The 27,864-nt window shown below is 33.7% G+C and overlaps 2 protein-coding genes, 2 long non-coding RNA genes, 2 other non-coding genes and 2 pseudogenes across 6 annotated transcripts; 4 read left to right on the forward strand and 4 right to left on the reverse strand.

Moving 5' to 3' along the window:
* Positions 1 to 3,087: 3,087 nt before the first annotated feature.
* Positions 3,088 to 4,242, reverse strand: LOC128037714 (uncharacterized). Its single transcript, XR_008193414.1, has 2 exons — positions 4,193 to 4,242; positions 3,088 to 4,035 (listed from the first exon to the last, which is right to left on the reverse strand). It is a non-coding gene; the product is annotated as an uncharacterized LOC128037714 (long non-coding RNA).
* A 105-nt stretch (positions 4,243 to 4,347) lies between these two features.
* On the reverse strand, positions 4,348 to 4,543 carry LOC105796870 (U2 spliceosomal RNA). The gene has a single exon (XR_001134548.2). It is a non-coding gene; the product is annotated as a U2 spliceosomal RNA (small nuclear RNA).
* Positions 4,544 to 6,726: 2,183 nt separating this feature from the next.
* Positions 6,727 to 7,870, forward strand: LOC105796872 (major allergen Pru ar 1-like; annotated as a pseudogene).
* Positions 7,871 to 8,437: 567 nt separating this feature from the next.
* On the forward strand, positions 8,438 to 9,470 carry LOC128037716 (uncharacterized). The gene is made up of 3 exons (XM_052627357.1): positions 8,438 to 8,746; positions 8,947 to 9,159; positions 9,246 to 9,470. Exons 1-3 carry the CDS (start codon positions 8,438 to 8,440, stop codon positions 9,468 to 9,470), a joined length of 747 nt encoding a protein of 248 aa, XP_052483317.1.
* A 3,060-nt stretch (positions 9,471 to 12,530) lies between these two features.
* LOC105796866 (major allergen Pru ar 1) lies at positions 12,531 to 13,253 on the forward strand. Its single transcript, XM_012626699.2, has 2 exons — positions 12,531 to 12,714; positions 12,802 to 13,253. The coding sequence occupies exons 1-2, from the start codon at positions 12,531 to 12,533 to the stop codon at positions 13,101 to 13,103; spliced, it is 486 nt and encodes a 161-aa protein (XP_012482153.2). The 3' UTR covers positions 13,104 to 13,253.
* A 4,181-nt stretch (positions 13,254 to 17,434) lies between these two features.
* Positions 17,435 to 18,589, reverse strand: LOC128037715 (uncharacterized). The gene is made up of 2 exons (XR_008193415.1): positions 18,540 to 18,589; positions 17,435 to 18,382 (listed from the first exon to the last, which is right to left on the reverse strand). It is a non-coding gene; the product is annotated as an uncharacterized LOC128037715 (long non-coding RNA).
* A 105-nt stretch (positions 18,590 to 18,694) lies between these two features.
* On the reverse strand, positions 18,695 to 18,888 carry LOC128037723 (U2 spliceosomal RNA). The gene has a single exon (XR_008193421.1). It is a non-coding gene; the product is annotated as a U2 spliceosomal RNA (small nuclear RNA).
* A 2,360-nt stretch (positions 18,889 to 21,248) lies between these two features.
* LOC128037713 (major allergen Pru ar 1-like) lies at positions 21,249 to 22,187 on the forward strand (annotated as a pseudogene).
* Positions 22,188 to 27,864: the final 5,677 nt, after the last annotated feature.

Raw genomic sequence — 27,864 nt, forward strand, 5'->3', positions numbered from 1 at the left:
GCTTTTTAATTATGAATGTTAAATTATGACAAGGTTTGTCTTTATTGGTGATATTCATTAGAATAGGAAGTTACCTTGTGGATGGTGGGTAGGACCCCAAACTCTACAACAACAGTGGGCATAATCTTTGGAGAAACACACACATTGGGTAATTTAGGGTCAAAATTGTGGTGTCTTAAAATGCCTTTCAAACTAGTAATGTTAGAACTATGAACTCGTGCCTCCCATGCAAAGTGGAAATTCAAAGAAGAATCGGATCAGCTGAGACGAACTGTGCCATCTGTCTTGAGGAAGATGAAAGTGAAGATCATCTTTTTCTATCGCGCCCTTTTACTAGAACAGTCTGGTTAGGAACATCATTTGCAATTAGAAGTGATGCTATAGGAACCACCTCAATAAAGAATTGGACCTATGAGATCAAGTACATGGGATGAACAAAGACAAATGGATACTCTACACCTGATCCCATTAGCATATGTATTGTGGGGAATTCGGACTCACTGAAATAAAGTTATCTTTGAAGGACAAGAGCCTAACTCGGTTGCAATAATAAGACAAGTGATCGATCAATTACAACTGGCCAAACAAGCTTTCCTACCAAAGGAGGAACAAAGAAAAAGTACCATAATGGCCCAGAGTGGAGCTATCACACGACAGACTTCTCACCAGCTCATATTGGAAAGGAAACCATTAGGAAACATGATAGGTGCTAAATTTTATATAGTTTCTTTTATATATTGTGACTTGGTATCGGAAAAAGAAGAAGAAATTAATGTCTTTTAAATACTTTTGTAGGATATGGTGCATTCATTCAAATGCAATTATATCCGTATAAGCTTAGTAGAGAACCGAAGATATGATACCTCTTAAAATGGTAAAATTTTTAATTTAGGCTCTTTATAATTTATAAAATTTTAAATTATTAATGGTAAAATTACACATCGACTCCTAAAATGATAAAAATTTGATTTAATTTTTAAAAATTATAAAATATAAGTTATTAAAATAATGAAATTACCTTTTATTATTGTAAAATATACAATTTAATTTCGCCCAAAAGTTTTATGATTCCACCACCTATTATAATGAATATCACCAATAAAGATAAACCTTGGCATGATGCTTGTAAAAATGCATCAAAAAGTTGAAATTGATGATGAGAACAAAGTATGGTGCAAGAAGAAAAAGAGTTGATGATTATAAATCAAGATGACAAATTCTTTTTCATTGTTAAAGCAACACATTCTAATTTGTTGTGAAATTTCAAGATATCTTAAATAATCGGAGGATAAGATCATAAAAATTTTAATTTCTTAATTTCATTTAATAATATAATACTTATAAACTTATTGTCATTTACTTACAAGAAAAATAAAAATAGAGAGCTATTATTAGAATAATTTGATTTTCAAATCAAAATAAATAATTTGAATTAATAAATTCATGAGACTTAATTTGTGTATTTCCGCATCTTTTGTTTTAATTACATTTTTAGGTTTATTAAGTATTGAGGCGATATTGGATAGTTTGAATGATTGCCTTGTCAATTAGAATAGTTAAATCTGTAATTATTCAATTCATTCTAATACTTTGATGAATTGTATAATTATTTATGTTGTAGTTTATGATTATGTGGTCTGGATATGTGATGTAGCTTAAATAAACTTCGTTCAAATAAGTTTGTTCTATTCAAGACTTTTCCAAAACATACCATGTCTTGGCCATATTGAGATCGATACAACATATACCAACTTTGGTTATTTCTAAACATGCATCAAGTTGACCATATTAACCATAACCAACAAGATATCAATAGTATCTTAAGTACCTCAAATTCAAAGGCAACATTTCATGCTATAATTAGACATATATATATATACCAAACTCATCAATTAAACATTAGACATAATCCACCTATACATGCCATTATAACCTTAACCAAGATATCAAAATCTATAGATATAATCGTTGTATAGTGTGATAGATCTCCGACGAACTTTCAACACGATCGAGCTTCCGATAATCTGTAAAGTAAGTGATAAACAATTACATAAGCAATGAATGCTTAGTAAGCTCGTACAAACTTTAAACATAATATTCCAATTCAATAATAAACTTTATATGATAAAGATAAGCATCTTAATGACACTTTACAATTTAGTCTTTTTCAATTAATTAACTATCGAAACGTTAAAATTTTTCAACGAAACTTTGATACCATCTTAATGACACTCCGTAAATATTTATAAAAATATTTACGGCTCGGTTTATAGAAACGAGGTCCCAATACCTCATTTTTTAGAACCACTTGACCTTAAGGTCTTACCACTTGAACTTAATTAATCATTCAAATAGCATAAATTATCATATCAAAATATTTTTAAAATTATATTTGACTCGTAAATATTAAATAATAACATTTACGAACTTACTCGTCGGATTTGGTTGACTCGTAATTTAATTATTTAAAGTATCAAATTTATTTAAATGGGTTAATTTTTTATTAAAATGATCATATTTGAGATCTAAGCTCGAAAAAATGTGTCTTAAAATATGTTGCGGAACTAAAAGACAACTTTTCATTCAGTGAGAGACAATTCAACCTAAGAATCCCGGGATCCCATCCGAAAATGAGTTGTAAGACAGCTGAGTTCTAAGCTTGAAAAATGACAATATTGCTAAATTTAATCTAATAAAGTCCATCCCATGTATCAATTCTATTTAGTGTTACTGTTTCTTGCCTGCAGTCTTATGTTTTGTGTATTTATCCTGGATTTCTGTTTTGCCTTTGTTTTCACCACTTGCCCATGTCGTGGTCCTTTGCGTCTTGTATACACTGTTTTTATTTGCTTTTTATAAATTTCTCACTTTCTGTTTAAAAAAAACAACTTATAATTACAATGTGCCACATTACTAATAGTCCAAGCACTTGAATTGAGGGTCTTATTGATGCGTTTAAAATATTGGAGTTCTTTTAATCATTCTTCTGATAGACTGCTTTCAAGATCCATGATTTTGCTCTTTTCTGTAAGCTTATATCTATTCATATCCAAGAAGATCTAATGCCAGTCCACAAACCAGAATCAATATTGCAAGTGGTGATTTCCAATTTATATTACAAAATTTCAACTAATAAATTAACAATCCGATAAAATATGAAGAAACGAATCACCTGGCTAGGATTTGAAAGAGGCTATTCTTCATTGTTCCCAGTCTATAAATACTACATCATCTGGCCTACATCTCCACAGCTCAAAAACCTGTTTGATCATTTCTGAAATCAGTAGAAAGTCATGGGTGTTTTCACTTACGAATCTCAGGTTGTTACAGCCATACCACCTGCCAAGATGTTCAAGGCTTGCGTTCTTGATGGTGACAATCTCATTCCCAAGATTCTTCCTCAGGCTTTTAAGAGCATTGAGTACATTGAAGGCAATGGTGAGCCTGGTAGCATCAAGAAGGTCACCTTTGGAGAAGGTCAGCTCATTTATATAACTTTATACTTTGAATCATATACATATATCTATCTTAATTTTGAAGGGAGAAGGGTGAACATTATGTGTTTTTCTTCATGCAGGAAGCCAGTTCAAATACATGAAGCAGAAGGTTGAAGCAGTAGACAAAGAAAATTTTGTATATATTTACAGTGTGATCGAAGGTGATGCGTTGATGAACAAGCTTGAGAAAATCACTTACGAGACGAAATTGGAGGCCTCTCCGGATGGGGGATCTCTATGCAAGACTAGTAGCAAGTATTACACCGTTGGTGAGTTTGAGCTCAAGGAAGAGGGAATCAAGGCAGGCAAAGAAAAGGCATTGGGAATGTTCAAGGCCATTGAAGCCTACCTCCTGGCAAATCCTGATGCTTACTAAGAGAGCATTATCCACTTCAATGAATATCACGTACGCTATTGGCCATTTTTCTCTTCTAGTTTTTAGTTTTGAATTTGGTAGTTCGTATGAACTTCAGATTGCTAATAAAGAGTCAATAGTTTACTCTGATTACCGGGAAGCTTGAGCTGAAATGGGTGAAGCCTGTAATAAATAAATAAATAAGTAAATAAAAATCATACAATTTATTTACTGAATCTATCAAGATTTATATTATCCGCAACGTGTTGAATTTAGATTTTCAATTGATTCTGGTTTTACTATATTTTATTCCCCAAGTGAAATCAATAATCAAGCTTACCATTAAAGAACAATTTGTGAAACTCGAAAGCAACATGCCTGGAACCTTACAACAAGAGCCGAAAATTTCTTTAATCATAGCTGTTTTATTGATCATAATCGTCCATTAACTTTGCACCTTGCAGAAATAATTACAAATATTGGAACTGGAATTGGGTGGAGTGCGCCAGGCCCGAGCTATAGTGCAAAGCCTGGGCGACGCCCGAGAGCCCCAGTAGCAAGCTATTGTGATGGACTCTTCCCCCTCAAAAATAAATTTAATATCATGTGAGCCAATGGCCCACGTATCAGATATTAAACTGATAAGAACAGATACTACACTTGATCTTAGCCAAAAGGCCGAGAAAGGTATGCTCATCTCTGTCAAGCATCGCGCTATTTAAAACCTGCTTCTCGCCTCTTCTTGCGTACGCTCCTTGATGTGGGATCTTATGCGAAGGAGCAAGGCACCATCCCAGCAAAGATTTAGTTTCCGTAGTTGCATCAGACAAACAAATTTAACATTGAAAGAAGCATGCTTAAGCTAATTAATTCAACAATAAAACCACTTTTCTAACGATCAAAACTTTGAAAAACAAAAGCTACATTTGCAATTTGTAAATCACGCCAGGAATGGATTTTGGCTTTGCTCAAAGAAGCAGCAATTGGATTTTAGAATACAGATTATCTTGTTTCAAGACTTTTTATTTGGAACAAAATGGAAATTTCTCTGGAATCCGGTGGTGATGGGAATCATCTGGAAGTAGATGATGGTGAAGGTTCTCAAGAAGATGTGGATAGAAATACTAAGAAGGAAGAGACCAACGGTGAGGCGAACACAGAAATGACGGTTGACCCAAGGCCGACCCCAAATCTATCATGGAAGGACAAACTAATGGGGATTGGAACCGGTAATATTGCTAAAACGGCGATGACAAATTCTGGCATGGGGGATGATGATGATCTTGAATTCCTCGAAGGAGATATTAACAGATCTACTATCAATGGATTCCTGCAATAGATTTTTCTGATAGGATTCCATGAATCTTTTAAGGAAATGGAAACTACGGTGGTTCTGAAACTGCTAGGTAGGAACATCGACTATGGGGCTTTAAACAATCGGATCAGTAGCCTTTGGAGACCCTCTAAACCCTTTCATCGTATGGATATAGAAAACATATATTACTTGTCAAAGTTTCAGTGCACGAATGATTTTGAGAAAGTTTTATTGCAAGGCCCTTGAATAATCTATGGGCAATACTTGACTGTCCATCCTTGGACCAGAGAGTTTAATCCGTTACAACATATCCAAGCATGGTGATGGCTTGGATATGTCTACCAAGACTCAGGTTTTTCATATCGGTTCAATTAGTTTGTACTAGTTCGTGGGTCAACTAATTTTCTACTACTCAACAGACCAATACCCCAACCAATTGATCCAACCAATCTAATTTGGTTTTGATAATATTGAGTTTTAGATTTTTTTATATATTTTAAAAATATTTTCAAAAAAATATTTTTATTTTGAATTTTAAAAAGTTTTTATTTTTATTATTTTTAAATTATAATTTTTTGTTTAAAATATGACAAAAGTATTTTTTAATTTTTTTATGTACATCTAGGGTAATCAAACAATTTAACAAACCAAATAATTTTTAAAAAAGTAATTTTGAAAATAATTTTAAAAATTTTGTTAAGGATGGCTTGAATTTAACAAGCCATGAATCCTAGCAAATGTCAAAATTGGTGGCTAATAAATCTGCTCATGGGTTGAGTCATCTGTCCAAGATAGAAGGTTCGTCTAAAAAATGGGTGAGTTTTGGACAAAATACGAGGACCGTAAAATAAGTTCTGGTAAAATTTAAGGCTCGTTTTCTATATGGGTTGGGCATTGGACAAGTCTTTTTGACCCAAGCCTGGCCCGAATATATATTATGTTATAAAAAATATTATATTAATTATAAATGTTAAATAATAATTATATATATTTATATTTATATTAAATCACTAACAAAATAACAATTAAACTCCCTACCCAAACCTAAAAAAAACTAACTAAATAACCCAACACAAAATATAAAATTTTAAAAATTATATTTAATATAATAAAATATTTATTATATTTATTTGTTTTTTAATATAATAAAAATATTATATTTATGGTAGTGTTTTTTAATATAAATACTTTTTAATATATTTTTAATGTGTTAGAAAACTTCTATTTTAGCTTTTTTTCAATACACTTAGTGTATTATATTTTAAAAAAAATTATTTTAAAATAAAAACTAATCTAAAAAAAATCAAATATGAGAGAGCTGGATTGGAACCGAGTTTACCTTTCTTAAATTGGGTTGAATTTGGACAAAAAAATAAGCGCACTTTTAAGTTGAACTGGACAAAAACTTGAAAAATTGGTCTAGATACTATATATGAACCGACCCATGATGCACCAATTTTTATCGTGGCAACAATTTTTATTACCATCTTCCAATTGCCAAACCGTATTAAATGTGGCTATTAAAAATTATTATTACCGTCTTCCAATTGTCAAGCTTTATTAAATGTAGCTATTAACTTGAATCTCATGCAAACTAATATAAATACGGCTTAATTCTAAGCCACGAGACACTATTTTTTACGATTTTTCTGTGATGGAATCTTATCCAATGAAGAAAGAAAAATATGAGTGTGAGTATATAAATAGCATATTAGTTTCTCATATCTTCCCACACCTCATACCCATAAAGTATCAGTTAATAAATATTTGCGTTTAATCAAATTGTTTGTATAATTGGAAGAGAAAAATGGGTGTTTTTGCAAAAGAAGCAGAGGTTAGTACCCCACTCCCACCTGCCAAGGCGTTTAAGGCCTTTGTTGTTGATCTGGACACCCTAATGCCCAAGGTTGCCCCACAAGCAATCAATAGTGTGGAGCTCCTTCAAAGAGATGGTGGCCCTGGAACTATCAAGAAGATCACCTTTGCCGAAGGTAATTTAATTACTTAAAGGGTAAACTACTACAAATTGAGATGTAGTTATATTAGTTATCTTCATATACCTACGTGCAAGTCTGATTTGGTTGATATCAAATGCAGGGTATTGATTCACATATGCGAAACACAGAGTCGATGTATTAGACAAAGACAACTTGTTATACACTTACGTTGTGATCGAAAGCGATTTTTTTAATAACGTGGTGGAGAAAATCAGCTACGAGACCAAGTTTGTAGCAGTAGCAGATGGAGGAACAAGTATTAAGGTAACTACCACCTTTACACCATTGGTGACATTCAGATCTCTCCAGACCTAATGCTCCAAATCAAGGAAGCATCCGAGAAGCGAGCCCTTGTTTTGAAAGCTATTGAAAATTGTGCTGGCAAATCTGTTGAAGTTGGCCAGCATGCTGCCTTGTTCTCTCAGAAACAGCTCGAGCCAGTGAAGCTGCTGCAGTCCAAGCTACTGTTTTGTTTTGTAACTTAGTTGAAAGCTAAACATGTTGTACTTGATGTTTTAGGGAATGAAAAGATGAAAAATTAGCTTGTTTATGAGTGCAAGTAAGGTTTTGTAAGTTACAATGTAATTAGTGGAGTTAGGTAGTGTTTTAGGTGCTGATTTTGTTTATGCTGACCAGCTCATGTCTGGTATTTGTATTGGCTTATGCCATTGTTCATTTTTAATGAAAATTTATTCAAATTTCATCATCCAATACTCTATTTTTTCAGCTTTCATTTTTCTGCTCATAGAAGCTTAAATTTGTTCTTGAATTTTGATTACTTCTTCTGCAAGTCTCGAGCCTTGTTGCTCAAGTCTCAGCTGGCTTTGCTTATAACACCAACAATTGGTATCTAGAGCCATAATCTCAGTGGACCTGTTATACATCAACATTTAAAACCATGGTTTCATCAGGCTTCTCACCAGCTACACCACCAATCTTCAATGGAGAGGGCTATCACATATGGGTGGTGAAAATGAAGACCTATCTGCAGGCATTCGACCTATGGGAGGTGGTCAACTTTGATGTTGAACCTGCACCACTTAGAGCCAATCCAACTGTGGCTCAGATCAGACAACATGCTGATGAAAAGACCAAGAGGCACAAGGTAGTATCCTGCATTCAAAATTGTGTGTCGGATGTGATCTTTACAAGGATTATGGCCTGTGAGACACCAAAGCAGGCCTGGGACAAATTAAAAGAGGAGTTCAAAGGAACTGAGAGAACAAGGCAGCAATAGCTATTGAATTTGAGAAGGGATTTCAAGAACTTGAAGATGAAGGAGGAAGAAATAGTCAAGCAGTATTCAGATAGGATTATGGCTGTGGTAAATAGCATAAGGCTTCTTGGAGAGCAGTTCAGTGAAGCAAGAATTGTGGAGAAAGTGACCTCAACCTTACCTGAGAGGTATGAGGCAAAAATATCTTCCCTCGAAGACTCAAGGGACTTGACCAGCATTTCATTGACAGAGTTAATCAATGCTCTTTATGCACAAGAGCAAAGAAGAGCCAGTAAACTGGAGGAGCACCAAGAACGTGCCTTCCAAGAAAAAACCAAACTGCCTCGAGCACCTCTACCTACAAAGGCAAAAGGCTTGGATAGACAAGCCTAAGTCGATCTTTGCAAGAAGAAGGATTGACCTGCGAGGCATTGCTAAAGATCGGTCATCTAGAAGCCAATTGTTGGTTTAGACCACATGTGCAGTGCCAATACTGCAAAAAGATGGGTCATGTTGAAAAGGTTTGCAGGAGCAAAGGCAGACCAATGCAGTATTAACCACAATAGCCAAAGGCTGAAGCTCGAGTAGCAGAAGAAGGAAGTGACCATGAAGAGCAAGTTTTTTCAATTTCATGCTCAGCCACTAAAGAAAAGGCTTCAAAGGGTTGGCTCATTGACAGTGGTTGCACCAATCATATGACACCAGATGCTGCCATCTTCAAGTCAATTGATAGAAGCTTCAAAACAAAGGTGAAAGTAGGAAATGACCACTTCATCAAGGTAGAAGGCAAAGGGGATGTTCTGATAAGCACTCCCACAGGTAACAAGCTTGTTTCAAATGTGTTGTTAGTGCTTGAGATTGACAGAAATCTCTGCTCAGCATAGCTCAGCTACTAGAGAAAGGCTATTCCGTTGTGTTCAAAGGCAAGGAGTGCCAAATCGATGATCCAAATGGATCTAGGCTCATGTCAGTCACTATGGCTGATAAAAGTTTTGTTGTTGACTGGACAAATGACTTAAACTCATCCTACATAGCCTCATCGGATGAATCTAAGCTTTGGCATCAAAGGCTTGGTCATGCCAACTTCTGATCGATGAACCGGCTAACCAAAGAAGATCGGTTGAGAACTTCATCAACTTCAGTTGAAAAGGAGGAGGTTTGTGAGGTATGTCACTAGGAAGCGAGCCAAGCCGCCATTTCCTTCAAACAAGGCCTAGAGAGCCTCAGAAAGGTTGCAGCTTGTGCACATTGATGTGTGTGGCCCTATGAAGACTCAGTCATTGAATGGCAATAGGTACTTCATTCTGTTTATTGATAATCACTCGAGATTTTGTTGGATTTATTTTTTGAAGCATAAATCATGGCCTCAATGTTCTGGAAGTTCAAGGCTACTGCAGAGACTGAAACATGATGCAAACTCAAGACCCTAAGGTCTGATAATGGAACTAAGTACACCTCAATTTAGTTTCAAGCTTTTTGTGATGAAGCAGGCATCAAACACCATCTCACCAACACCTATACTTCTCAATAGAATGGTGTTAGTGAAAGAAAAAATAGAAGCTTGATGGATATGGCCAGGTGCTTGATGTTCGAAAAGAATATGCCTAAAACCATATGGGCTGAGGCAGTTAACACTGCTGTGTATATCCAAAACAGACTCCTAACAGAGGCTTTGGCTCACAAAACTCCATTTGAGGTCTGGTTTGGGTTCAAACCATCATTGGCTCACCAGAGGATCTTTGGTTGCATATGCTATGCACATGTCCCAGCTGTGAAAAGGGACAAATTGTCAAAGAGGGCTCAACCTGGCATACTGGTGGGCTACAGCTGTAACAGCCCGATTTTGGGTCTAGTCAGAACAGTGGTTTTGGGACCACAAATCAAGCGAGGAAAAATGTAATGGCCTAAATTTTTAGAAGTGTCGGAACGGTGATTCGAGATCACTAAATTCGACAAATGGGTAGAAAATATTATTAATTTAGTGAGTATAAGTTAAATGTGAAGTTAGGAAAATTTTTGAAATAGTGAATAGTACACTAGAAATAAATATTAAAATAATTAGAATCGAAAATGAGGTATCGAGACCTCGGGGATTTTAAACTGAGCCATAAATATTTTTATAAATATTTATGTAGTGTTAAAAAGTTAGTATTAAAGTTTCGTTAAGAAATTTTAAAGTTTCGATAATTAATTGAACAAAAAGGACTAAATTGTAACAAATGCAAAATTATGGGAAATGATTAAATAGCTTAAATGATAAAAGGAAGAGGGCTTAAAAGGCAAATAGACCCAAGGTCTATTTGGGCTGGACGCAAAGGCATGAAATCAGCAACAAATTAAGGAGAATTAAGGGCAGAATTGGAATATTGCAAAATTTACTTAATAAAGTTAGGACCAAAGTGGAATTATCTAGATTTCTCTTTATTTTTCTGCATTCTCATCAGCGAAAACACCATATAAGGGTTTTCTTAAGCTGGTTCTTCCTATTTTTACTGCAGGTAAGTTCAATTCTTGATTATTTCTTGAAAATTTTATGTTTTTGTGACTTTTACAACTAGGCCCACTTGTTGAATTCATTAGTTTTGATTCTATGAAAGAAGTTGAAAGTTGCTATGAATATGTGCTGGAAGTATATGATGATTTAGCATGGAATTAGAGCCTTAAATTGTTCATATGCTGATTTTATTTAAAGAATTGAATAGAAAGTGAATGTTTGGGACCTAATAGTAAAAGAGTTTGAAGATAGAGTTATATGTGGAAATTCTGAATTCCAATAGTTGTGTAGCAACTTATAATGTCTAGGTAAAGTATTAATTGAGAAAATTAGATTAATTGAGGGGTTAATTGAGAAAGGACCGAAATGTATAACCTGTGAAATTTGGGGCAAAATGGAAATCAACATTTTGCACTAAAGCAGTTTTGGACAGCAGCAGTAGTCTAACTTTGAAAAATCACTAAAAATTGTGGGAATTGAACTAGAGGATGAATAAAATATGAAATTAAAGCTTGTTGAGTCTAATTTCTCATAGAAGAAGCGGTGTAAGTAATGGAATTGTAAATTTTGAGATATTTGAAGTTTAGTTAGTCCAAGTCAGAATGAGTTCAGAATCCCTGTTCTGAATTTGGAAAATTTTAAAAATTTTACAAAATAATTTTGAGTTATAGTTTATATTCTTAGAATCCTTAATGAGTCTATTTTCAAAATAAATAAGCGGAAACATCATCCGAATTCTTTAAAATGAGATAATTAATTTTTAGTGAAGAGGGTTAAAACTGTCAGATAGCGAAACAGGGAAACTTTAAAGAATAAACTGTATTATTTTGCTAAACCAAAAATATGAAATTTTATGGTGAGATATATGTGAATCTAGTTTTGGGGAAAATTTATGAAACTTTAATTTTGATTCAATTATTTGCACATTTAAAGAAATAAATACATCAATTTATTTTTATATTGGATAAATATAATTATATGCATATGTAATATACAAACATAAAATGATGTTATTAATAATTTATGAGAATTTGATCAAATCAAAATTTCATGTATAAAATTACACAAAATCAAAGTACACGTATAGTTTTCAAATTTACCCCTAATTAATTCTATGAAATTATTTTAAATGGAAACAATTGATATAATGTCTAAACAATTTTATAGTATTAAAATATCGCATTTAAATCCCATACAACGTACAATATTTAGAATACCTTTTTTTAGTATTATTTGTAAAAAGCTACACATTTTAAATTAAATTAAATATATTATAATTATCAACATTTATGAAATTTTATTTCACATTGCTTTCTAGATTGCAAAGCATTTGACTGTAATTTTGATATCTCGGTTATAAGGATTGTATGGAAACCAAGTTAGCCGCCTTTTGTTTGTACTTTTCGTTGGAAACTAGCCGCCGCCTTATAATTTTCCATGCATGCAGAGAAGAGGAATAAAATTACAATCTTTATGCAAGGTGGTATTATTTTGACTATTTCTTTGTCAATCAATCTTATCCAATGAAGGATAAGATGGAAATGAAATGTGAGTGTATAAATAGCATGTTAGTTTCTCATTTCTTCCCATATCGGATAGCATCAGTTCATAGATATTTGTGTGGAATCAATTTGTTTGTATAATTTGAAGAGAAAGATGGGTGGTTTTGCAAAAGAAGTAGAGGTTAGTACATCACTTCCCCCAGCCAAGGCATTTAAGGCATTTGCTGAAGATCTAGACACCCTATTGCCCAAGGTTGCCCCACAAGCAATCAAGAGTGTGGAACGCCTTAAAGGAGATAGTATCCCTGGAACTATAAAGAAGATCACCTTTGCTGAAGGTAATTCAATTCCTTAAAAGGTAAACTACAATTTTAGATTATCTTTCTTCACATACCAATGTGCCTGTGGGGTGATAACAAATGCAGGGTATGGATTCAGTTATGCGAAACACAGAGTAGATGTGTTAGACAAAGACAACTTGTTGTACACTTACGTTGTGATCGAAAGCGACTTTTTTAACAACATGGTGGAGAAAATCAGCTACGAGACAAAGTTTGTAGCAGCAGCAGATGGAGGAACAAGTATTAAGGTAAATACCACCTTTTACACCATTGGTGACATTCAGATCACTCCAGACCTAATGCTCCAAATCAAGGAAGCATCCGAGAAGCGAGCCCTTATTTTGAAAGCTATAGAGAATTATGTGTTGGCAAATCCCGGTGTCTAATTTGTCTTACCCAAAAACTGTATTTGATTTGGGTAGTAGATTGTTTGTCTCTCTGGATTTCATCATTTCTGTTTCCATTGTAATAAAAGTCTTTGGAGTTGTTATCATCTTTCATACATACTTGAAACCAATGTTTTATGGTTCATGACACTTACACTCTTATTATTTGTAGACCTCTAGCTTTTGTTTGTGTTTTTAAGGTTGGGTTTATAGTTTGGTTAATTACTCATGTACTTTTTCATGTTTCTATGTATGGCATCTTTTGCTTGGTTACTAAACTCTTAGAGGGTTTTTAGAATCTCTTTAGTGTCTAACACTGTGGAAAAAAGTTGACATAAAGAGTCTATTTTATACTTCAATTTTTTAAGTGTTTGTGGATTAAATTGATAAAATTTGTATAAATAGAGGATTACATTTGTTAAATTATTTAGAATTAGGAACTAATTGAGGACTAAATGTTATTTACACCAATTAAAAAAGGGTCATGTCTTCATTTTCGTTAACGATTTAACGAAAGGTGGCCAAAACAAAATCGATCGAAAATGTTAGTGGTGAAATTGAAAGTTTTTGTAATTCGATGACCAAAATAAAAACACGCTAATAGTTGGGTAATTAATGGTATAGTTTACCCAAATTTTTTTTCTTTTTAATAAGTTAATTTATAATGATTATAATTTCATATATAATTTTAGGATGAAACTTATGATAGCATTACTATGGAGAAGTTTAGCAGAAATTGGAATCCAATTACTTGAAGATATGAGAAAAGAAAGACAATTTATTGCTTTGTGAGATGTAAAAGGAAATACATATGAAGGTAATTATTAAATATTGTGTTTACTATTTGATAAAAGCTTACAATTTTTTTTAACAATGCTTAAACTTTCTAAAAAACAAATTTGGTCCTTTATAGCTTAGTAAATTTTGTGTATCCCATCCTTCATATCAACAAATGGTAAATTCTAGTAATATTTGAATAAACTTTATTCAAAACCAACAACTACTTAGAAAAATGTAGGAATGGACATTTTTTCTAGGCATTTAAAACAAGTTTGAATTTTGATGTCATCATTGTGGGAGCGTTTTACCTAAATACTATCCTACCCGAACAAGATTATTCTTAAACCGTAAAACGGATGATTACATGTGTACTTGTATAAAAAAATGAAAGCAAATTTCATTCAAATATTCTTATATTATAATTAAAATTTTTTATTTCATGCGAAAATATATCTATATGTTAATGTTAAAATATGACAAGGTTTGTCTTTATTGGTGATATTCATTAGAATGGGAAGTTACCTTGTGGATGGTGGGGTAGGACCCCAAACTCTACAACAACAGTGGACGTAATCTATGGAGAAACACACACAATGGGGAATTTAGGGTCAAAATTGTGGTGTCTTAAAATGCCTTTCAAACTAGTAATGTTAGAACTATGAACTCGTGCCTCCCATGCAAAGTGGAAATTCAAAGAAGAATCGGATCAGCTGAGACGAACTGTGCCATCTGTCTTGAGGAAGATGAAAGTGAAGATCATCTTTTTCTATCGCGCCCTTTTACTAGAACAGTCTGGTTAGGAACATCATTTGCAATTAGAAGTGATGCTATAGGAACCACCTCAATAAAGAATTGGACCTATGAGATCAAGTACATGGGATGAACAAAGACAAATGGATACTCTACACCTGATCCCATTAGCATATGTATTGTGGGGAATTCGGACTCACTGAAATAAAGTTATCTTTGAAGGACAAGAGCCTAACTCGGTTGCAATAATAAGACAAGTGATCGATCAATTACAACTGGCCAAACAAGCTTTCCTACCAAAGGAGGAACAAAGAAAAAGTACCATAATGGCCCAGAGTGGAGCTATCACACGACAGACTTCTCACCAGCTCATATTGGAAAGGAAACCATTAGGAAACATGATAGGTGCTAAATTTTATATAGTTTCTTTTATATATTGTGACTTGGTATCGGAAAAAAGAAGAAGAAATTAATGTCTTTTAAATACTTTTGTGGGATATGGTGCATTCATTCAAATGCAATTATATCCGGTGGCGAAGCTTAGTAGAGAACCAGAAGATATGATACCTCTTAAAATGGTAAAATTTTTAATTTAGGCTCTTTATAATTTATAAAATTTTAAATTATTAATGGTAAAATTACACATCGACTCCCTAAAAATGATAAAAATTTGATTTAATTTTTTAAAAAATTATAAAAATATAAGTTATTAAAATAATGAAATTACCTTTTTATTATTGTAAAAATATACAATTTAATTTCGGCCCAAAAAGTTTTATGATTCCACCACCTATTATAATGAATATCACCAATAAAGATAAACCTTGGCATGATGCTTGTAAAAATGCATCAAAAAGTTGAAATTGATGATGAGAACAAAGTATGGTGCAAGAAGAAAAAAGAGTTGATGATTATAAATCAAGATGACAAATTCTTTTTCATTGTTAAAGCAACACATTCTAATTTGTTGTGAAATTTCAAGATATCTTAAATAATCGGAGGATAAGATCATAAAAATTTTAATTTCTTAATTTCATTTAATAATATAATACTTATAAACTTATTGTCATTTACTTACAAGAAAAATAAAAATAGAGAGCTATTATTAGAATAATTTGATTTTCAAATCAAAATAAATAATTTGAATTAATAAATTCATGAGACTTAATTTGTGTATTTCCGCATCTTTTGTTTTAATTACATTTTTTTAGGTTTATTAAGTATTCGGGCGATATTGGATAGTTTCGAATGATTGCCTTGTCAATTAGAATAGTTAAATCTGTAATTATTCAATTCATTCTAATACTTTGATGAATTGTATAATTATTTATGTTGTAGTTTATGATTATGTGGTCTGGATATGTGATGTAGCTTAAATAAACTTCGTTCAAATAAGTTTGTTCTATTCAAGACTTTTCCAAAACATACCATGTCTTGGCCATATTGAGATCGATACAACATATACCAACTTTGGTTATTTCTAAACATGCATCAAGTTGACCATATTAACCATAACCAACAAGATATCAATAGTATCTTAAGTACCTCAAATTCAAAGGCAACATTTCATGCTATAATTAGACATATATATATATACCAAACTCATCAATTAAACATTAGACATAATCCACCTATACATGCCATTATAACCTTAACCAAGATATCAAAATCTATAGATATAATCGTTGTATAGTGTGATAGATCTCCACGAACTTTCAACACGATCGAGCTTCCGATAATCAGAAGTAAGTGATAAACAATTACATAAGCAATGAATGCTTAGTAAGCTCGTACAAACTTTAAACATAATATTCCAATTCAATAATAAACTTTATATGATAAAGATAAGCATCTTAATGACACTTTACAATTTAGTCTTTTTCAATTAATTAACTATCGAAACGTTAAAATTTTTCAACGAAACTTTGATACCATCTTAATGACACTCCGTAAATATTTATAAAAATATTTACGGCTCGGTTTATAGAAACGAGGTCCCAATACCTCATTTTTTAGAACCACTTGACCTTAAGGTCTTACCACTTGAACTTAATTAATCATTCAAATAGCATAAATTATCATATCAAAAATATTTTTAAAATTATATTTGACTCGTAAATATTAAATAATAACATTTACGAACTTACTCGTCGGATTTGGTTGACTCGTAATTTAATTATTTAAAGTATCAAATTTATTTAAATGGGTTAATTTTTTATTAAAATGATCATATTTGAGATCTAAGCTCGAAAAAATGTGTCTTAAAATATGTTGCGGAACTAAAAGACAACTTTTCATTCAGTGAGAGACAATTCAACCTAAGAATCCCGGGATCCCATCCGAAAATGAGTTGTAAGACAGCTGAGTTCTAAGCTTGAAAATGACAATATTGCTAAATTTAATCTAATAAAGTCCATCCCATGTATCAATTCTATTTAGTGTTACTGTTTCTTGCCTGCAGTCTTATGTTTTGTGTATTTATCCTGGATTTCTGTTTTGCCTTTGTTTTCACCACTTGCCCATGTCGTGGTCCTTTGCGTCTTGTATACACTGTTTTTATTTGCTTTTTATAAATTTCTCACTTTCTGTTTAAAAAAAACAACTTATAATTACAATGTGCCACATTACTAATAGTCCAAGCACTTGAATTGAGGGTCTTATTGATGCGTTTAAAATATTGGAGTTCTTTTAATCATTCTTCTGATAGACTGCTTTCAAGATCCATGATTTTGCTCTTTTCTGTAAGCTTATATCTATTCATATCCAAGAAGATCTAATGCCAGTCCACAAACCAGAATCAATATTGCAAGTGGTGATTTCCAATTTATATTACAAAATTTCAACTAATAAATTAACAATCCGATAAAATATGAAGAAACGAATCACCTGGCTAGGATTTGAAAGAGGCTATTCTTCATTGTTCCCAGTCTATAAATACTACATCATCTGGCCTACATCTCCACAGCTCAAAAACCTGTTTGATCATTTCTGAAATCAGTAGAAAGTCATGGGTGTTTTCACTTACGAATCTCAGGTTGTTACAGCCATACCACCTGCCAAGATGTTCAAGGCTTGCGTTCTTGATGGTGACAATCTCATTCCCAAGATTCTTCCTCAGGCTTTTAAGAGCATTGAGTACATTGAAGGCAATGGTGAGCCTGGTAGCATCAAGAAGGTCACCTTTGGAGAAGGTCAGCTCATTTATATAACTTTATACTTTGAATCATATACATATATCTATCTTAATTTTGAAGGGAGAAGGGTGAACATTATGTGTTTTTCTTCATGCAGGAAGCCAGTTCAAATACATGAAGCAGAAGGTTGAAGCAGTAGACAAAGAAAATTTTGTATATATTTACAGTGTGATCGAAGGTGATGCGTTGATGAACAAGCTTGAGAAAATCACTTACGAGACGAAATTGGAGGCCTCTCCGGATGGGGGATCTCTATGCAAGACTAGTAGCAAGTATTACACCGTTGGTGAGTTTGAGCTCAAGGAAGAGGGAATCAAGGCAGGCAAAGAAAAGGCATTGGGAATGTTCAAGGCCATTGAAGCCTACCTCCTGGCAAATCCTGATGCTTACTAAGAGAGCATTATCCACTTCAATGAATATCACGTACGCTATTGGCCATTTTTCTCTTCTAGTTTTTAGTTTTGAATTTGGTAGTTCGTATGAACTTCAGATTGCTAATAAAGAGTCAATAGTTTACTCTGATTACCGGGAAGCTTGAGCTGAAATGGGTGAAGCCTGTAATAAATAAATAAATAAGTAAATAAAAATCATACAATTTATTTACTGAATCTATCAAGATTTATATTATCCGCAACGTGTTGAATTTAGATTTTCAATTGATTCTGGTTTTACTATATTTTATTCCCCAAGTGAAATCAATAATCAAGCTTACCATTAAAGAACAATTTGTGAAACTCGAAAGCAACATGCCTGGAACCTTACAACAAGAGCCGAAAATTTCTTTAATCATAGCTGTTTTATTGATCATAATCGTCCATTAACTTTGCACCTTGCAGAAATAATTACAAATATTGGAACTGGAATTGGGTGGAGTGCGCCAGGCCCGAGCTATAGTGCAAAGCCTGGGCGACGCCCGAGAGCCCCAGTAGCAAGCTATTGTGATGGACTCTTCCCCTCAAAATAAATTTAATATCATGTGAGCCAATGGCCCACGTATCAGATATTAAACTGATAAGAACAGATACTACACTTGATCTTAGCCAAAAGGCCGAGAAAGGTATGCTCATCTCTGTCAAGCATCGCGCTATTTAAAACCTGCTTCTCGCCTCTTCTTGCGTACGCTCCTTGATGTGGGATCTTATGCGAAGGAGCAAGGCACCATCCCAGCAAAGATTTAGTTTCCGTAGTTGCATCAGACAAACAAATTTAACATTGAAAGAAGCATGCTTAAGCTAATTAATTCAACAATAAAACCACTTTTCTAACGATCAAAACTTTGAAAAACAAAAGCTACATTTGCAATTTGTAAATCACGCCAGGAATGGATTTTGGCTTTGCTCAAAGAAGCAGCAATTGGATTTTAGAATACAGATTATCTTGTTTCAAGACTTTTTATTTGGAACAAAATGGAAATTTCTCTGGAATCCGGTGGTGATGGGAATCATCTGGAAGTAGATGATGGTGAAGGTTCTCAAGAAGATGTGGATAGAAATACTAAGAAGGAAGAGACCAACGGTGAGGCGAACACAGAAATGACGGTTGACCCAAGGCCGACCCCAAATCTATCATGGAAGGACAAACTAATGGGGATTGGAACCGGTAATATTGCTAAAACGGCGATGACAAATTCTGGCATGGGGGATGATGATGATCTTGAATTCCTCGAAGGAGATATTAACAGATCTACTATCAATGGATTCCTGCAATAGATTTTTCTGATAGGATTCCATGAATCTTTTAAGGAAATGGAAACTACGGTGGTTCTGAAACTGCTAGGTAGGAACATCGACTATGGGGCTTTAAACAATCGGATCAGTAGCCTTTGGAGACCCTCTAAACCCTTTCATCGTATGGATATAGAAAACATATATTACTTGTCAAAGTTTCAGTGCACGAATGATTTTGAGAAAGTTTTATTGCAAGGCCCTTGAATAATCTATGGGCAATACTTGACTGTCCATCCTTGGACCAGAGAGTTTAATCCGTTACAACATATCCAAGCATGGTGATGGCTTGGATATGTCTACCAAGACTCAGGTTTTTCATATCGGTTCAATTAGTTTGTACTAGTTCGTGGGTCAACTAATTTTCTACTACTCAACAGACCAATACCCCAACCAATTGATCCAACCAATCTAATTTGGTTTTGATAATATTGAGTTTTAGATTTTTTTATATATTTTAAAAATATTTTCAAAAAATATTTTATTTTGAATTTTAAAAGTTTTTATTTTTATTATTTTTAAATTATAATTTTTGTTTAAAATATGACAAAAGTATTTTTAATTTTTTATGTACATCTAGGGTAATCAAACAATTTAACAAACCAAATAATTTTTAAAAAAGTAATTTTGAAAATAATTTTAAAAATTTTGTTAAGGATGGCTTGAATTTAACAAGCCATGAATCCTAACAAATGTCAAAATTGGTGGCTAATAAATCTGCTCATGGGTTGAGTCATCATCCAAGATAGAAGGTCTGTCTAAAAATGGGTGAGTTTTGGACAAAATACGAGGACCGTAAAATAAGTTCGTAAAATTTAAGGCTCGTTTTCTATATGGGTTGGGCATTGGACAAGTCTTTTGACCCAAGCCCTGCCCGAATATATATTATGTTATAAAAATATTATATTAATTATAAATGTTAAATAATAATTATATATATTTATATTTATATTAAATCACTAACAAAATAACAATTAAACTCCCTACCCAAACCTAAAAAAACTAACTAAATAACCCAACACAAAATATAAAATTTTAAAATTATATTTAATATAATAAAATATTTATTATATTTATTTGTTTTTTAATATAATAAAAATATTATATTTATGGTAGTGTTTTTAATATAAATACTTTTTAATATATTTTAATGTGTTAGAAAACTTCTATTTTAGCTTTTTTCAATACACTTAGTGTATTATATTTTAAAAAATTATTTTAAAATAAAACTAATCTAAAAAAATCAAATATGAGAGAGTGGATTGGAACCGAGTTTACCTTTCTTAAATTGGGTTGAATTTGGACAAAAAATAAGCGCACTTTTAAGTTGAACTGGACAAAACTTGAAAAATTGGTCTAGATACTATATATGAACCGACCCATGATGCACCAATTTTATCGTGGCAACAATTTTATTACCATCTTCCAATTGCCAAACCGTATTAAATGTGGCTATTAAAATTATTATTACCGTCTTCCAATTGTCAAGCTTTATTAAATGTAGCTATTAACTTGAATCTCATGCAAACTAATATAAATACGGCTTAATTCTAAGCCACGAGACACTATTTTTACGATTTTTCTGTGATGGAATCTTATCCAATGAAGAAAGAAAATATGAGTGTGAGTATATAAATAGCATATTAGTTTCTCATATCTTCCCACACCTCATACCCATAAAGTATCAGTTAATAAATATTTGCGTTTAATCAAATTGTTTGTATAATTGGAAGAGAAAAATGGGTGTTTTTGCAAAAGAAGCAGAGGTTAGTACCCCACTCCCACCTGCCAAGGCGTTTAAGGCCTTTGTTGTTGATCTGGACACCCTAATGCCCAAGGTTGCCCCACAAGCAATCAATAGTGTGGAGCTCCTTCAAAGAGATGGTGGCCCTGGAACTATCAAGAAGATCACCTTTGCCGAAGGTAATTTAATTACTTAAAGGGTAAACTACTACAAATTGAGATGTAGTTATATTAGTTATCTTCATATACCTACGTGCAAGTCTGATTTGGTTGATATCAAATGCAGGGTATTGATTCACATATGCGAAACACAGAGTCGATGTATTAGACAAAGACAACTTGTTATACACTTACGTTGTGATCGAAAGCGATTTTTTTAATAACGTGGTGGAGAAAATCAGCTACGAGACCAAGTTTGTAGCAGTAGCAGATGGAGGAACAAGTATTAAGGTAACTACCACCTTTTACACCATTGGTGACATTCAGATCTCTCCAGACCTAATGCTCCAAATCAAGGAAGCATCCGAGAAGCGAGCCCTTGTTTTGAAAGCTATTGAAAATTGTGCTGGCAAATCTGTTGAAGTTGGCCAGCATGCTGCCTTGTTCTCTCAGAAACAGCTCGAGCCAGTGAAGCTGCTGCAGTCCAAGCTACTGTTTTGTTTTGTAACTTAGTTGAAAGCTAAACATGTTGTACTTGATGTTTTAGGGAATGAAAAGATGAAAAATTAGCTTGTTTATGAGTGCAAGTAAGGTTTTGTAAGTTACAATGTAATTAGTGGAGTTAGGTAGTGTTTTAGGTGCTGATTTTGTTTATGCTGACCAGCTCATGTCTGGTATTTGTATTGGCTTATGCCATTGTTCATTTTTAATGAAAATTTATTCAAATTTCATCATCCAATACTCTATTTTTTCAGCTTTCATTTTTCTGCTCATAGAAGCTTAAATTTGTTCTTGAATTTTGATTACTTCTTCTGCAAGTCTCGAGCCTTGTTGCTCAAGTCTCAGCTGGCTTTGCTTATAACACCAACAATTGGTATCTAGAGCCATAATCTCAGTGGACCTGTTATACATCAACATTTAAAACCATGGTTTCATCAAAGCTTCTCACCACCTACACCACCAATCTTCAATGGAGAGGGCTATCACATATGGGTGGTGAAAATGAAGACCTATCTGCAGGCATTCGACCTATGGGAGGTGGTCAACTTTGATGTTGAACCTGCACCACTTAGAGCCAATCCAACTGTGGCTCAGATCAGACAACATGCTGATGAAAAGACCAAGAGGCACAAGGCCGTGTCCTGCATTCAAAATTGTGTGTCAGATGTGATCTTTACAAGGATTATGGCCTGTGAGACACCAAAGCAGGCCTGGGACAAATTAAAAGAGGAGTTCAAAGGAACTGAGAGAACAAGGCAGCAATAGCTATTGAATTTGAGAAGGGATTTCAAGAACTTGAAGATGAAGGAGGAAGAAATAGTCAAGCAGTATTCAGATAGGATTATGGCTGTGGTAAATAGCATAAGGCTTCTTGGAGAGCAGTTCAGTGAAGCAAGAATTGTGGAGAAAGTGACCTCAACCTTACCGAGAGGTATGAGGCAAAAATATCTTCCTCAAGACTCAAGGACTTGACCAAGATTTCATTGTGAGTTAATCAATGCTCTTTATGCACAAGAGCAAAGAAGAGCCAGTAAACTGGAGGAGCACCAAGAACGTGCCTTCCAAGAAAAAACCAAACCTGCCTCGAGCACCTCTACCTACAAAGGCAAAAAGGCTTGGATAGACAAGCCTAAGTCAGATGCTGCAAGAAGAAGGGATTGACCCTGCAGGCATTGCTAAAGATCTGGTCATCTAGAAGCCAATTGTTGGTTTAGACCACATGTGCAGTGCCAATACTGCAAAAAGATGGGTCATGTTGAAAAGGTTTGCGGAGCAAAGGCGCACCAATGCAAGATTAACCACAATAGCCAAAGGTCAAGCTCGAGTAGCGTAAGAAGGAAGTGACCATGAAGAGCAAGTTTTTTCAATTTCATGCTCAGCCACTAAAGAAAAGGCTTCAAAGGGTTGGCTCATTGACAGTGGTTGCACCAATCATATGACACCAGATGCTGCCATCTTCAAGTCAATTGATAGAAGCTTCAAAACAAAGGTGAAAGTAGGAAATGACCACTTCATCAAGGTAGAAGGCAAAGGGGATGTTCTGATAAGCACTCCCACAGGTAACAAGCTTGTTTCAAATGTGTTGTTAGTGCTTGAGATTGACAGAAATCTCTGCTCAGCATAGCTCAGCTACTAGAGAAAGGCTATTCCGTTGTGTTCAAAGGCAAGGAGTGCCAAATCGATGATCCAAATGGATCTAGGCTCATGTCAGTCACTATGGCTGATAAAAGTTTTGTTGTTGACTGGACAAATGACTTAAACTCATCCTACATAGCCTCATCAGATGAATCTAAGCTTTGGCATCAAAGGCTTGGTCATGCCAACTACAGATCGATGAACCAGCTAACCAAAGAAGATCTGGTTGAGAACTTCATCAACTCAGTTGAAAAGGAGGAGGTTTGTGAGGTATGTCAGCTAGGAAAGCAGGCCAAGCTGCCATTTCCTTCAAACAAGGCCTAGAGAGCCTCAGAAAGGTTGCAGCTTGTGCACACTGATGTGTGTGGCCCTATGAAGACTCAGTCATTGAATGGCAATAGGTACTTCATTCTGTTTATTGATAATCACTCGAGATTTTGTTGGATTTATTTTTTGAAGCATAAATCATGGCCTCAATGTTCTGGAAGTTCAAGGCTACTGCAGAGACTGAAACATGATGCAAACTCAAGACCCTAAGGTGCGATAATGGAACTAAGTACACCTCAATTTAGTTTCAAGCTTTTTGTGATGAAGGGCATCAACACCATCTCACCAACACCTATACTTCTCAATAGAATGGTGTTAGTGAAAGAAAAATAGAAGCTTGATGGATATGGCGGTGCTTGATGTTGAAAAGAATATGCCTAAAACCATATGGGTGAGGCGCTTAACACTGCTGTGTATATCCAAAACAGACTCCTAACAGAGGCTTTGGCTCACAAAACTCCATTTGAGGTCTGGTTTGGGTTCAAACCATCATTGGCTCACCAGAGGATCTTTGGTTGCATATGCTATGCACATGTCCCAGCTGTGAAAAGGGACAAATTGTCAAAGAGGGCTCAACCTGGCATACTGGTGGGCTACAGCTGTAACAGCCCGATTTTGGGTCTAGTCAGAACAGTGGTTTTGGGACCACAAATCCGACGAGGAAAAATGTAATGGCCTAAATTTTTAGAAGTGTCGGAACGGTGATTCGAGATCACTAAATTCGACAAATGGGTAGAAAATATTATTAATTTAGTGAGTATAAGTTAAATGTGAAGTTAGGAAAATTTTTGAAATAGTGAATAGTACACTAGAAATAAATATTAAAATAATTAGAATCGAAAATGAGGTATCGAGACCTCGGGGATTTTAAACTGAGCCATAAATATTTTTATAAATATTTATGTAGTGTTAAAAAGTTAGTATTAAAGTTTCGTTAAGAAATTTTAAAGTTTCGATAATTAATTGAACAAAAAGGACTAAATTGTAACAAATGCAAAATTATGGGAAATGATTAAATAGCTTAAATGATAAAAGGAAGAGGGCTTAAAAGGCAAATAGACCCAAGGTCTATTTGGGCTGGACGCAAAGGCATGAAATCAGCAACAAATTAAGGAGAATTAAGGGCAGAATTGGAATATTGCAAAATTTACTTAATAAAGTTAGGACCAAAGTGGAATTATCTAGATTTCTCTTTATTTTTCTGCATTCTCATCAGCGAAAACACCATATAAGGGTTTTCTTAAGCTGGTTCTTCCTATTTTTACTGCAGGTAAGTTCAATTCTTGATTATTTCTTGAAAATTTTATGTTTTTGTGACTTTTACAACTAGGCCCACTTGTTGAATTCATTAGTTTTTGATTCTATGAAAGAAGTTGAAAGTTGCTATGAATATGTGCTGGAAGTATATGATGATTTAGCATGGAATTAGAGCCTTAAATTGTTCATATGCTGATTTTATTTAAAGAATTGAATAGAAAGTGAATGTTTGGGACCTAATAGTAAAAGAGTTTGAAGATAGAGTTATATGTGGAAATTCTGAATTCCAATAGTTGTGTAGCAACTTATAATGTCTAGGTAAAGTATTAATTGAGAAAATTAGATTAATTGAGGGTTAATTGAGAAAGGACCGAAATGTATAACTCTGTGAAATTTGGGGCAAAATGGAAATCAACATTTTGCACTAAAGCAGTTTTGGACAGCAGCAGTAGTCTAACTTTGAAAAATCACTAAAAATTGTGGGAATTGAACTAGAGGATGAATAAAATATGAAATTAAAGCTTGTTGAGTCTAATTTCTCATAGAAGAAGCGGTGTAAGTAATGGAATTGTAAATTTTGAGATATTTGAAGTTTAGTTAGTCCAAGTCAGAATGAGTTCAGAATCCCCTGTTCTGAATTTGGAAAATTTTAAAAAATTTTACAAAAATAATTTTGAGTTATAGTTTATATTCTTAGAATCCTTAATGAGTCTATTTTCAAAATAAATAAACGGAAACATCATCCGAATTCTTTAAAATGAGATAATTAATTTTTAGTGAAGAGGGGTTAAAACTGTCAGATAGCGAAACAGGGGAAACTTTAAAGAATAAACTGTATTATTTTGCTAAACCAAAAAATATGAAATTTTTATGGTGAGAATATATGTGAATCTAGTTTTGGGGAAAATTTACGGATCTTAATTTTAAGTTCTGTAGCTCCAGGGAAAAATAATTTAGTGACTCTAACTCAGACGGACAGCTTGAATTTTACATACAAGAAAATAGTGAAAGTACGAATAATGTTGTTTAAATGTGTTATACACATTAAGGATGAGGAATGGAGAGGAGGTGGAGGAAAATTGGGAAACATATGGATGATTTGTGTATAATTGGTCATATGCTTGATTATAACTGATAAACGATGAAATATGAATGATGCTTATATTTGTGTATTATTGGTCATGGTTTAAGCTCATGTGTGAAAATAAAATTTCATAGTATGTGCGTATGGTATATTCGGTATATGATTTGGCATGAAATAATGTCATGAATGGTTTATCATGTGGTTAGTTACAAAAAGAGTTATGTTTAAATACACTAGCTTGCAACTATGGTTGAATGATATGTTTATATCTTGTGTGATGTGCATAGGAACAAGTGTGGAAAGATAATGAAATAGTAAGTTCATATGGACGAAATTTAATGATTAAATGTTAATTTTATGAATTATATAATGTATGATGAAATATATATTTATTGTTGAAATGAGAATAGAATAAAAATGTGAAAACTGAATAAATGATCAAATTGAGCGGAACGCCGGATTTGAGTACTTCTAATCAAGTGACAAAGTGATAAGTGGTAGATTTAGCTACACTTATCTGATCAAGTGACAAAGTGATAAGTGGTAGCCTAGCTACACTTATCTGATCAAGTGACAAAGTGATAAGTGGTAGCCTAGCTACACTTATCTGATCAGGGACAAGTGATAAGTGATCATACGTAAGACCATAGTTATACTATAGCCAAGAGGAAGTGAAGTACTCAATTTTCCGTAACCGTTCCCTAATTTGATTAAGGATGGTAAGTGACAAATGGGCCCAAAAGAATTAAAGCAAATGGATAAGTGGTTGTGTATTTATAACAGGATGATGTTGTTATTTAAGCTAAAGTGATATTTTCATTGCAAAATTGAGAATTTCATAAATGTGTTATTGAATGGTATAATCGATAAACATTGAGATAAATGGTAAATACGTATTAGTGTTGAACTTAATGTCATTGAATTGTACGTGAATTAAATGGAAATATCTAGTGATATGATTTAAATTGTGAGCATGAGAAATTGCGAATTGAATGAAATGGAAATGAAGCATTGAATTGCATGAGTATGTATCGAGTCTCGTAGGCCCTAATTATTATGATTATAATATTTTGAGGATATATTGTGAAAAGTTATAGAAGCATGTTAATTATTTTGAAAGTTTTAATTTAGATGAAATTTTATAACTCGGTTTAATACGTTTACAAGTGTATGGGTTTTGGTAATGTCACGTACCTTATTCCGGTGTTGGATACGGGTAATGGGTGTTACAACAGCTCAATTAAAAAGGGGTATAGGATCTTGGATCCTTTGGCAAACAAAGTGATTGTGAGCAGAGATGTGGTATTTGAAGAGATGTCAAGCTGGAATTGGGAAAAGAATGAGCCAGAGGCAATTTCTGAAGATCTTGTAGCAAATCAGACTGAATCTGATCAGAATGGTCCTGAAATGGACATTGATGATGAACCAGTCAGGGGCACTAGACCATTGGCTGAAATTTATGAAAGAGCTCAAGTAGCCATAGTGGAACCAAGCTGCTTTGAAGAGGCTGAAGCTTAGCAAGGCTGGAAATAAGCAATGGCTGATGAAATCAGCATGATTGAGAAGAATCAAACTTGGGGATTAGTTGAAATACCAGCCAACAAGAA

Source organism: Gossypium raimondii, unplaced genomic scaffold, assembly GCF_025698545.1.
Source record: "Gossypium raimondii isolate GPD5lz unplaced genomic scaffold, ASM2569854v1 Contig00268, whole genome shotgun sequence".
In the NCBI taxonomy this organism is placed as follows: Eukaryota; Viridiplantae; Streptophyta; class Magnoliopsida; order Malvales; family Malvaceae; genus Gossypium; species Gossypium raimondii.